We start from the raw sequence: 12,633 nt of genomic DNA, 5'->3' as shown, positions 1-12,633 counted from the left end.
ATGAGGCTGTCTAAATGTATCATACTCGTACAAACCTTTACCAAAGAGATATGAGCCTACCAACGCCGATCCAATAATGCATACAGAACGTCTATTGAAGTCCCCTCATCGTGCTTTCATTCATTCATTTGTCCAAAACAGACGCCATGCCTCTGGCCCAGCCACATATGCGGTACTTGGCTCGCACACAGATCCGGTGGCGGCAGCAGCTCGTTTTGGTGCTGCATCGTGTTGCGGAGTAACCGCATGGCATCACATAGTGCTACCTCGACTCAGCCGGATCTGTTAGACTGCTATACCAAAGTACCACCTTAGGTCCTAAGGTAGCTGCTGCTTTTGGTGGTCCAACTGGATCCCGTCTCCTAGGACTTACCTGCCCGGCTACTTTGCTTCGTTCCCGCCAATCCCCATGCCAATGCCCTTCCGGCGACCCCTGATCACTGCCTCGAGTGCCTTTCCCATAGCTGAGAGGTCGCCGAGCATGGTGATATGACCGCGTTCAGTACAAACCCGCCCACCACGGACAATAGAATAACCCTCCGGAAGCATAGCCTCTTTCGCTAATACAACGCCATCTCCTGGTCGAAACAAAAGGTCATCGTAAGCGTCGGAGCAGCAGATTCCCTCACGGCTAGTGACTTGAGCCGCGTACACCGTAGGAATACTCTTGCCATAAAGCACCGCATGAGGGGGGTAGGCGTTTGCTTCCTGGTGTTCGGGCAAATGGACGAGTTCGGAGCGAAATTTGCGAGTCGCTGTAAGAGTTCGGCTGAGATAATCCAAGTAACGCTTACGCTCCAAGTCTGAAGGCTTCTGTTCCTCCACCTTGGCACCGCTCCCATTGAGCTGCGGTGCGATAGGGTTGTGTTCTTGAGCAACTGCTGTTGGCGAAGGGGCCCCCTTCTCGCTCTTGCTCTCGGCGCGAGCTCGCAGAGAGTTTGGAAGGAAGGAAGAGAAAGACGAGGACTGCGGGCGATTGTGAGGCGGCAAAGCAGGCTGCATACACGGACTCAGATGCCACCTGATCCATTCCTGGGGATCATAAAAGTCGATAGGATACTCCTCTCCTGTGTTCTTATCTACAAAACAGAACCCGTCCTCTGGAAGAAAAACGAAGGACGTTCGCATGGTAAAGTTGACGCTCGCAGTGAGCAGCTTCTCGTTCAAGAGGACTACATCTCCATGGCGCATTGGGTTCAAGATATTGACGCAACGCTGTGGCGTTCCGCAGTACAAGACCCCTGAGAAGAGATCGGGTCTCTGATTGACAGCATGGCGTGTGATAATACCACCCAAACTGTGAGATATGACAAGCGCTCCACGAGAGCCAGCTGGTGTGCCCAGTTGGTTGGAGGGCAGGCCCTGGAGGTACTCCTGCAGTTTGCGAGACAACAAATGGGGACTCAACCTCCAATCGTAACCGTAGTCCCATATTCGCAGCTTGCCTGACTTCGCATTGTCGCATGAACGGAGCTTCTTGATAAACTTCCGCGAAACATCCACGGGACCTATATGTTTTAACATGCCATCGGGTTTGATTGTTTCTTCCATGCGCTCTTCATCTTCGTCCTCCAACCCAACTTCTAGATTGACCTTGCGCATGTTGAGGCCGAGTTTCACGGGAGCCCAAACTTGATGGAAAGGTGGCTCGGTGGATCGCAAGACAGAGCCACGGTAACCGCCCATGATCACCAAATCGCCGGTAAGAGATTCAATGACCCGGTCAAGAACAGCCGAACCGTCTTTCGAATCAACATCAAGCTCCTTGGGGAGTTGGTTGTGACTTGGTGGCGTGTCAGGAACATGAGCTGCGCCGAGCGAGTTCGTTGATTTTCGTGCCTGAGTGTAAAGTTTGGGTAGACTAGGCATCTTAAAATTCGGCACGTCGGGAAGACTGTCCTTTAAAGCCATGAATCGAATGTTGACCATCTCACGGACGTCCTGGAAGCGTTCGTCATCTCCAAGAGAAGACGTGCGAGACAGACTGTGATATAGACGACCATCGTCAGAAGTGACTCGCCTCAGAACCTTTGGTCGTACAGGGGGTGAGGGCACGTTTGAATCCCGAAGGGCAGGAGCAGGTCTTTGAATATGTTGCGATAACGGCTGCGAGACACCAAGGGCGTTGGGTGGAATGCGAGGCGAATGTTGGCGAGTTGTTGGGGATGAGTAACTCGAGGGATCCGGATTGCTCGTACTTGATCTATCTTGAGAGCTTGAGAAGAACGAGTTTGACATTGAAGGTAACAGGTGTGTAGGTGGGGTGAGAGAAGGCAAGGCTTTCTGTAGCCTCCTCAGCGCCTCCTGTCCTGCAGACTTGGATCGATTCCTAGCTGGTGCTAAGGCGTTTCCCAGGATACTTCCAGATGGTCTACTTGTATGACCTTTGGTGGCCGGTGGTTTCGGCCGAGCTTGCCACGGAGAAGGCAAAGCATGTTTAGGCGGCTCATGCGATGTGTGCACGGGAGACCTGGCTGGGGGAGCAAACTGTGGTACCTGAGGCGATGTCTCGGGTGAAGATGGAAGGTCAGGACTGGTATCACCAGTTCTGTCAGTGGGCACATCGAACAAACCAGCCCGGCTCTTGTCCAATGCCAGCGCCTTCTCAATGGCAGGCGTGTTTTGGGAAGTTAGATGTCTAGCAGCTTCACTCAAAGCAGGTTGCAGAATCGCCTCGGCTTCGTCTTGATTACAAATGATGAAGTCGTCATCTTCTTGTAGATCTGGGCTGGGTATACGGCGTGAAGGTTCAGCTGATGCATTTGTCGCCATGTTTTATTGAATTGAGCTCGAAAAACAAGCGAAGATAGAATAAGAAACGTCAAAACACCAATCTGGTAACAGGATTGAAGTTAAGCAAACGGCTGACGGTTAGCAGAAAAGGACTGGGTCGTTATGTTGAACCGGTAAGTTAGACAGGTCATATAGATAAAGGCGATATACTGGCAACGGATGCTGTTTAAGGATGATGAAGCGAAGGATTGCCAAACATATCCGTGAAGTTGTTCTTGTCGACTCAAGCGAGCAATGAATAAATCAATCAACCACGGAGATGGGGGACAGAGACGGAGGCGGTGGAGCTAAGTCAAAGAGGATTCAATCCCTCGACAGAGAGGCTGGGCTGGGCTGTGTGTGCTGATCCGGGAGGCCCGGGTGTGAATGGATCCAGAATCGATAAATACTTGGTGTTTAGGTTGGTCATTCGCTTCGTTTCGTTCTCGTATAGGAAATTCAAGATAGGCTTTGAACAGCAACGTTGCTCGTAATTGATTCGAAGAGGTCGGGTGAAAGATTGTGATTCAGCTCAATTTTTACAAATGCAGTAGATACTTATCCAGTGCCTTGGTGCCATGGGTTCGGTACATTGCAGGATCCTTGTTGATTTGATGAGGTCATGGTCTAAAGGGAAAAAGGAAAACGGGAATTTAGAGCCAATTGCGGGCCATTGAGAAGGTGTCTGGGGAATTAATCAACGGGCTATGTAGGGCAAAGAAAAAGGGACAGATTAGGTAGGTAGGTAGTCTACTCATTGGTTGTGATGTTGTCAAATGACGGTACTGTAACATTTTGATTTTGGTGTTTGATGAACATCCATCCATGGATTATGGATTGGATGTTACGGTACAGAGCCTCATCTGGCAAGAATGGCTTGGATGTTACGGTACAGAGCCTTATCTGGCAAGAATGGCTTACTGGGATTCACGGACGGCTTGTTCTGGAAGGAGCCAAGAACGATAGCTTCCTAAGGTATTGCGACCTACCTACCTAAACCTGAATCACCACTACCGAGGTACACCTACCTAGGTAGGTAGGTACCTAGTAGGTAGATGGTAGGTACGGATAACAAGCAGGCACATAATACGCATCAAGGAGGCAGGTACGAGTCAATCGATGGACAGCGGCATGTGATAATAGGCCCCAGCTCTTTTCTTCAGCAATCTAGTACCTAGTCCCGAGTTAGCATGGACTTGAGGGGAACAACACTCCAACATCACAGAGCTACGATATCCTCTATCAACAGCTTGTTTACAACATCACCAGGAACTGCCCGACAAATAGATCCAGAGATTGAGCTCGATATCCAGATTGTCTTGTTTAGATACACTGCAGTACAGTGTAGTACAGTTCAGTACCGGTATGCCTAAGATCTTCATCAGCTGCTCATCATCCCTCTTGAATCATCAATTATACGCATCTCATCCTCATCGTCTTCCTCAACAGCCTGCCTCGGCCCCAGAAAGGAGAGCAAGTGCCACGTTTCCCCTCCATGTTCCAGCCACAAGCCACCCCTACATACTGTACCTGCTGCCCCCCCCCCCCAAGACAACTCAGCACGCTCGTCTTCTATGCTCCTAACGTCATCAACTGACTCTCCTCAACGTTGTTCCCCACCAGGCCCCGATCAACGGCCGGCGCCAATACGCTTCGGATTTGATACGATGTCATGACTTCAAACTGACTAGGTGATACTCTACCTCTAGCCTAGTTCATTTTGTTGATCATCATTCTGATGTAAATTGCCTATTGCCGCTGAGCGAAACCTCAATTGATCCTCATCATGACAACTCTCGAGCCTCGGCCTCCGTACTCACAAGACGAGGTTAAGCAGTTATATCCACTCCAACTGCGCCTTCAACACGTTCAAATCCTTCTCCGACATGGCGAGCGCACTCCTGTCAACGCTCGCTTCGCTTCGGCAGGTCTCGCAACCGACTGGCCATACTGCTCTGCAGCCCGTCGGTTGACCAGTGTGATCCTCGACCCTTCTGTTACCAACTCGGGACATAACCCTGCCACAAGCCCGGGTCTTACTGCTCTCGAGTGGAAGCGACGAATTGAGAAAATTGGCCCCGATGATTCCCCTATTATAGCCACAGGTCAGAATGGTGAGCTCGATGATATTTGCGAAATGGGCATGTTGACGGATCGTGGACGAGAAACTACGTACAATCTGGGTCAGCGCCTGCGACATCTATACATTAATCAGCTTCGGTTCCTTCCAGAAAATCTCACAACCGACACTGATACTGCTGCTATATACCTTCGAGCGACGCCTATTACTCGTGCTCTCGAATCTCTGCAGCAAGCTTTCTACGGCCTTTATCCTCCGTCCACTCGTGGCTCTGACCCCGGCCACCACCCTCCCACCATCCTCACTCGATCGCCCGCCGATGAAACCCTCTTCCCTAACGATGGCAACTGCCGTCGGTTCGCTACTCTTTCTCGCGCCTTTGCTGAGCGGTGTGCTGAACGATGGAACGATTCCGACGAGATGGCATATTTGAATAAACGCCTCGGCCGCTGGATGCCTGAAGATAACCCGCGTGTTGCTGTAAACTCTCGACCTCGTCTAAGTGGAATCATGGATACTATCAATTCCACGAAAGCTCATGGTCCAGATACCCGGCTTCCCAAGGAGTTTTATGACCCAGAAGTGAAGCGAATCATCGAGAAGATCGGCGTGGAGGAGTGGTTTGCTGGATACAAGGAAAGCCAAGAGTATCGAACGCTTGGTATTGGTGCTTTACTCGGCGATATTGTTTCTCGCATGGTCGGCAGTGCTGAGCATTCTACGGCAGATGGCGAGTATGAGCTGGCCACCAATAAGCAAGGCTCTATCACCATACATCCCTCTGTAAAATTCGCAATGAGCGGGTGTCACGATACTACGCTTGCCGCCACGCTTGCTAGTCTCGGGGCTTTCAACGAAGAAGCCTGGCCACCATTCACCAGTCACGTCGCAATTGAACTCTTTCGACATGCCAATATGGGTGCTATTAAATCTGTCGGTACATGTTCCTCGGTAGGCTTGGGTGACCGACCAAAACCTTCGGCGGGATCACCGCCACCGGGAATTGGTCGCAAGAAGAGCTCCGACTTGACCGAGGAGGAAAAAGATAGACTCAAGGGCTACTATGTTCGCCTTCGTTACAATGACCGTCCAGTCACAGTTCCTGGCTGCAAACCTCAAGGCAAACATCTAGATGGAGATGAGTCCTTCTGTACTCTGGTAAGCACTCCGTACCCCCCTTGCTTCTTGCCTTCGCTGAATAACCACTTACTTTTACCAGGAAGCATTCAAGGAAATCGTGGACAAGTTTACTCCTACCAATTGGAAAAACCAGTGCCGTTCTAATATGAAGGAGTCTGCATTTCCTTCCAGGCCCGAACCTTCAGGTTACTAAACGTCGAGAGAGCTACGCCCTTATCACAGGTCTTCTCAGCTAGCCCTACTGCCACGCCGGCAGCACTCAGATATGAAGATCCTGAGCCTTGAACTCCTGCCAGTCTAAAAAGTTTAGAGGCTCTTTTCTTAGACGCGTGCATACGACGCAAACCGAATTACATAGAAACCACTAGAGTTCATAGGTGCAGTGTACAACATTAATTAAAACGTGATTTTAAGTGATCATATGATCTACGTTCAAGACTATAAAGCCTGACCTAACCTAAGACTCCGCAGTAGACCCAAACGCAGGTGATATATCCTCTCATTCATCCCATGCAGAATCTTCTCTTTGCAAACAGCGTCTCGTCCCAGCCATAAGCGCCCCTATCTTCTATAGAAGGACGTATTAACCACAAAGCTCGTTCCTCCTCAGCGCTCCCACCTCCTTCGATTGAGCAATACATCAGGAAGCAAGACCGACTTTCCAAAGCAAATAAAGATACACCGAAAAGGTAAATTATCAATAAAAAGAAAACAAAGAATGAAGGTGTGTAAAGCCCAGACACAAAGGACAGTACGCCCATAAGCAGCGTCAATTACAACATTTAAGCAAGTTTTTTTTCGTCCAATCTCGCATGTGATGAAAGCATGAAGATGCGAAAGCGTCATTAGTTAGCAACCTCCTCCTCAACCCATCCGTTCAAACCTCCTTGGATGGCGAGGCCAAATCCAGATCCCATACCACCGTAGCTGGCTTGATAGTGGTGACCTCGTCGCTCGTTCTCAGCGGGCATGCCGTTGGAGTTACCGCCGTTCTCGAATCCTGGAGCAAGCACGGGAAGACTGACAGCCCGGCTGTGCTGACCACGACCGGGGGCTAGCAGACCGCCAATGGTAGTGGAGCCAGGTGCTGCGCTGTTCGCCGGGTATCCATTCGAAATACTTGCCGACTGACCGTGACCGGAAACGGGAACTTGCTGAGAGATGCTAAGCTGAGAGATGCCAAGATCGAGATCGCTAGGCGAAGGCTGGGCTGTGCCGAACAAAGCATTTTGCTGAGCAGCAATCTGTTGCTGTTGATGGTGCTGCTGTTGCTGAGCCTGATGGGACACTTGATTCAGGTACATCGTCAGAGGGTTACTGTTGGCATTGAAGAGAGCAGCGGATTGCTGAGGGGTATTGCCGTTGGTAGGAGAACCGCTATTTTGGGATCCATTAGGTGGAGGAGAAGATACACCATCTCCACGAGGAGACTGAGCCTGTTGCATCTGGCGAGGTGGGTTACCGCAGCGGTCCTTGCCAAAGTTTACCTTGAACTTCCTGTAATCTTCCCGACCGCGGATAGCCTCAATCGCCTTGATAGCATTGGCAATGTTGGTGAAGTTGACGAAAGCACAGCTCTTTTCACGTAGGGTATTGACAAGCTCAATCTCGCCATACTCAGAGAAGTCTTGTCGCAGGCGCTCCTCGGTCCAGGTTTCGTCGAGGTTACCGATGTAGACGTTTCGAGAAGCACCGCCGCTCACAGCCAGGGCAATGGCAGGAGGAAGGGCTCCGGAGTGCTTGCCCCAGCCAATCTTGAGACGTCGATTATGGATCATAAGACCCTGGATGTTACTGAGGGCATAGAAAGAAGCAGCTGCGGTAGGATCGATGAAGGTAACAAAGCAAATATGCTTGTCGGGGATGTAACGGATGTGGTGAAGAAGTCCGCCGCGAACAACATTGCAAATCTCCTCGATTGTCGTCTCGGGGTGGATGTTGCCAAGGTAGATGGTTCGGTTTCCGAGGTTGTTGATGCCGCCAGCGGTTGTGGCAACTGCAGCGGCAGCAACGGATTGTTGAGCTAGAGCGTTCGAGATCAAATCACGATCGGCACCTGTCAACATATGGGCATACCCAGGAGCAATGCCCAAGTACTGAGCAGCATTCTGTTGCTGCGTCTTGGAGACATAGGCACAACGATCCTTGCCGTAGTACACGCGACGAGGGGCCTGCCACTTCGGCTCTTGCGGGAGCTGAGAGACAGCCTTGATGGCGTTGGCAATCGATAGGTAGTGTACGAACGCAATGTTCTTCTCGCGGACGATCTTGATTGTGTCAATGGCACCAAATTTACCAAGGTCCTCTCTTAATTCCTCCTCGGATACCTCCTCAGGCAAGTTGCCAAGATAGACGTTTCGCGAAGCCCCTGACTGCTGAACAGCCAAAGCGACAGAAGTAGGAACCTGGGAAGGTTTGCCCCAGCCGATCTTGATATCTTGGCCCTTGATGCAGAGCTTTTTCAAGATAGCATCAGAGTGAAAGTGAGTGGCAGAGCTAGCGTCAAGGAAAGAGATGAAAGCACAGTTCTTGTCGGGCAGGAGACGAACTGACTCGATCTGACCACTTCGAACATGGCCAAGAATCTCCTCAGCAACAGTGTCCGGGGGGATGTTACCCAAGTAGACCGTTCGGCTAGTTCCTGTAACGACGCCAGAGCCCATTGAGACAGGCGAGGTAGGAGGCAGAGGTGCCTGCATACCGAAGCCACCAGTAGGGGACTGGGGAGGGTAGAACTGAGGGGCACCATATGTAGAAGGAGAGACTATTCCTCCATATGACTGAGGCGAGATAGTCTGCTGCACAGGGCTTGAAATACCATTCTGCTGTTGATGGTTTCCCTGCTGCTGCTGAAAGCCAGGAAGGCTCTGGAACTGAGGGCTAGCAAATGCAGCTGGAGTTCCGGGCTGGAAAGGGCTACCGAGAAGCAGTTGAGAAGGCAACAGAGGAGTAAACTGCATGTCAAATGCAGTACCTGGCGTTGCCATATCTGCTCCATTGTTGGAAGCCTGTTGGGCCATAGGCTGGGGCTGCGTATTGATTGAGGGGATGTTGCCTCTTCGAGGGTGTCGATCAGCGAAACCCGAGATGTTTGAGTTGAAGGCGCCGTGTGAAAAGCCAGTATCGCTGTTGGAAGGTTTGGAAGCATGACCGAAGCGATTGGCAGGGCCATTAGGGGCACCCTGGCCAACAGGCCCATTGAGGTCTTGCATGCTGAGCAGATGAGGGGGGACGAGCGAGTCCCGCCCGGCGTGCGAGAGTACAGCCGTTTTGAAGAATTGGACGTGCCCGAGTAAGGCACGGAGAGAGCAGCGAAGTTGGGAGGACGGTCCGGCTGAGTAACTTCAGACGATCCGAACCTTGAGTTTACTGATTGCACAGCAGAGCTGTCTTTCAAGAGACAATCGTTCAAATCCCAACAGAGAAAAGGGGACCGGATAACAAGGCTGAAGCAGATATGTATGCTGAACAAAGCCAATAAAATCGAGAATTATGAAGCGTATCAAGGTATCCAAAAGGAAGTCAGACGAAAGAGTCCGATGGAATAGAAAAAGGTGGTTCCAGGAAGCAAGCGTTCAGTATATATGGACTCGAATTTGAACGGCTTCGGTCGAATCGAAACCGGAAGTTTTGGCGAGGCTGAAGATGCAAAATAACGGTAGTCGATTGCACGAGCGAATGTATCGTAAGGTCGGACGAGAAATGTAAAGCACGACAGTGCGTAGCTTGGCTTGGTCTAGCTTAGGATGATATCCAGGGAAGACGGGCGAGCAGATCAAAATATTAATAAAGCAATACGGCCGAAACGAGTGTCGACGAAGCCAAAGTTATTGTCTCAAGAGAAGGAATAGAGACGACACTGCATCTGCCAAGGAGCAACGAGAGCCTTGAACAGAGTGAGTGAGGATTGAGGAGAGAAGAAGAAGAAGAAGAGACAAAAGTCGGCGTCGGTGAGAGGACGGCACAAATGTGGAGGGAACGAGGAATCAAAAGAGGGAGAGGAGAGAGAGGGAGAAAGAGGGATGAATTTCGATGTCGTCCAGGTCAGGTTGACCTTTGAAAGATCAGGGACCAAGAAACACAGGGGGTGTGTGAAGTGAGCCTCAGGCCGACAGCCAGGAACAAGAAGATTAGCTACCAAGTCAGCTGTGTTCGTAGGCCAGTAGGTCGGTAGTAGGTAGTAATAGAGCCGGTCCAGTTCAGGCCAGACCAGTCCAGTCAAGTAATGTATTGTACGCAGGTAGGAAATAATAATGCAAGGTAATAATGCCCAAATGAGCAAAGAGGCGCGCTAGGGAGGGAGAGAAAAAGGCCAGTCGACCAGGTAGGGGAATGAGGTGGAGGAGGGTCGGTGGGCGAGTGGAGTGTCCTGTAGATTTGAGAAGGGATAATTATGAAGAGGAAGAGGAAGAGGAAGAGGAAGAGGAAGAGGAAGAGGAAGAGGAAGAAAAGAACAAAGATTCGTATATTGGAAAAATGAAAGAATGAGAAGTTGTGAGTAAAAAGGCAAGAACGGAGGGGATAAAGAAGAATGAGAAGTAGCAAGAGGGACCTAAGGTGATCAAGAAAGGTACATGAAGAAGGGAGGTGTTGATGGGCAACAGCCTTAGTACCTGCCTACTGTACCTATTTACCTAGGTAGGTACCTAGTCTAGTAACTTAGTGCTAAGGTATGGGTGTAAGTACCTACCTACGAATTGGTGGAAGAATTGAATGACAAGAGAGAAGTACTGTAGAGAGTGAATCAATGCAATACCTTGAGCAGTGACTTACTGCTATGATTGATCAATCAATCAATCAATCGGGATCTAGAGTTATCCATTGAATCTTTCACCGATGTGTTATACGATACATCCATTGATACAGTACCTACCTGCATGAATAGAAATGACTGATGGTCAATTCATAAAGTGAAATCTAGGTAAGTCTTGAACGTCAATGCACAAGCATAAAATTAACCAGCCTAGGTACCTATCTGAATAAAGAAAGACTACCTACTAGTCAGGAACCGGCTAGACTTGAAAGCCACAAGGCGGCAACCGACGACGGACCACGGCGAGCCAGTCACGTCACAGATTAATGCATATCTGCCCACAGTTCAATTCAGTTCAGGGGACAGAGAGCACAGCAGTGGCCACTACCTGGGGGAGGAGGCTCTGGGGGAAGAATTCCCGTCCATCAGACCAAGGGGGGCCTGGGCCAACCAAGAACCTACCTATCGACCCAACCTTCAAGTTCCAGGGGTGACTGGGTCCATCGATTGCCTAAAGGGGGTCAAGGTTGGAATTGGCTGTTCCGATAGTTTAATGACCCTGACAAGGATCATGTCGATTCTTCGTAGGGTATCCGTATCTAGGTAGGTACCTAGGTAGAGGACAGGACAGTTGTAGGTGTATCAGAAGGATCTGATATACTTGAAAGTTTAGGTAAGTTTCATCTAAAGGATAATACTGTTTCCATCAATAGAAGTCCCCCGTCATCTTGAAACATAGTGGAAGCTTGAGTCTTGAGGTTCTGTGAGCGAGGGAAATGTGAATGTGAATGTGAATGTGAATGTTACAAGGAGACTAAGACAGACAAGCGTACCCTTGCAAATACCAAATACCACACTGTCCAATCCGATCCCGTCCCGTCTTTTGGCTCCTTGTCTCTGTCTGTCAATCAGGATTGGATCTACCGTGACTATGCCAATGCCAATGCCAATGCCAATTCCATTACCACGCGAGCTCTGGAATTCTCAAGAATATACGGATAGGGGTAATTGGTCTAACATCAGGCTGGCTGGGTTAGTGCAGGTAATGTAATTAGTATCATTGAATCGTAAGGTGATATGGATACAAACAGAGGTCATCCAAGCCGGTTAGTACGGATAATTACCTTGAATACCTAGGTAGATACCTAGTAGGCTTGGAGATGGGAACAAGATTAAAGTACAATCAATAACTCGATTCAATTCGACTCGATACTTGAAGGAATCTCCCAAGTTGACTCTACTCTCAACAGAATTGGTGTATTTCCATAGGTACTAAGATTCATACCTACCTAGGTACTAACCTACTGTACACACTCTGTATTTGGACCCCTATAATGAATGGATGGATGCTCGTAAATGTGGTGGTGGGTTCCATCCTTATACGCGCTAAAGCCTAAAGCATGGACCTAAACTATCTCCACTGCCCGCTCAAAGAGTCAATTCGCCCGCGTCGCTTGAAACGCTCAAGCCTTTGACAGCTACGGAATTACTTTTGTTTTACCGTTGTATCAAAAAGCAATTCCTCAATGCAGATATGATTTCATTTCCATTCTTGTTGTTTCCATATCTCTCATACTTGTATCATCCATCACTCAGGTACTAGACTAGACTACCTAGGTAGACAAGGCAATATTATGGACGTTTATAAGATATGAGATCCATCCGCTGTACAGGACAAAGGGAAGACGAAGGTGAGTCGATTCGTATTCTTCCCCTTGCTGCATTGAACCACCCCTAGTCGTTGTGAAACATCAACATGGGCCTTGCTGTAGTCTTGAAGCATCTCATCCCACTCCCAAACACAATCGCCTTCAGGCAGATGGAAACATGTTCTATTTTGGGAAGAGTCTCAGGCGCTTCGTACAGTAAACGCGCCACCCGCTCTATG

At 49.6% G+C, this 12,633-nt stretch overlaps 3 protein-coding genes across 3 annotated transcripts; 1 reads left to right on the top strand and 2 right to left on the bottom strand.

Moving 5' to 3' along the window:
• Nucleotides 1-202: 202 nt before the first annotated feature.
• Nucleotides 203-3,178, bottom strand: B0J16DRAFT_154776 (uncharacterized protein). Its single transcript, XM_046122107.1, has one exon. The coding sequence runs from the start codon at nucleotides 2,770-2,772 to the stop codon at nucleotides 382-384; it is 2,391 nt and encodes a 796-aa protein (XP_045981260.1). The 5' UTR covers nucleotides 2,773-3,178; the 3' UTR covers nucleotides 203-381.
• A 1,279-nt stretch (nucleotides 3,179-4,457) lies between these two features.
• B0J16DRAFT_154743 (histidine phosphatase superfamily) lies at nucleotides 4,458-6,511 on the top strand. Its single transcript, XM_046122105.1, has 2 exons — nucleotides 4,458-6,010; nucleotides 6,072-6,511. The coding sequence occupies exons 1-2, from the start codon at nucleotides 4,559-4,561 to the stop codon at nucleotides 6,183-6,185; spliced, it is 1,566 nt and encodes a 521-aa protein (XP_045981259.1). The 5' UTR covers nucleotides 4,458-4,558; the 3' UTR covers nucleotides 6,186-6,511.
• A 326-nt stretch (nucleotides 6,512-6,837) lies between these two features.
• B0J16DRAFT_385900 (uncharacterized protein) lies at nucleotides 6,838-9,204 on the bottom strand (the record flags this gene model as incomplete). The annotated part of the gene is made up of 1 exon (XM_046131537.1): nucleotides 6,838-9,204. The coding sequence occupies one exon, from the start codon at nucleotides 9,202-9,204 to the stop codon at nucleotides 6,838-6,840; it is 2,367 nt and encodes a 788-aa protein (XP_045981258.1).
• Between the last annotated feature and the right edge of the window lie 3,429 nt (nucleotides 9,205-12,633).

The sequence above is a fragment of the Fusarium flagelliforme genome, assembly GCF_020744385.1.
Source record: "Fusarium flagelliforme strain FIESC 12 MPI-CAGE-AA-0113 chromosome Unknown B0J16scaffold_5, whole genome shotgun sequence".
NCBI classification, from domain to species: domain Eukaryota; kingdom Fungi; phylum Ascomycota; class Sordariomycetes; order Hypocreales; family Nectriaceae; genus Fusarium; species Fusarium flagelliforme.
The sequence above is the reverse complement of the archived record's forward strand: the minus strand, read 5'-3'. Positions and strand labels throughout refer to the sequence as shown.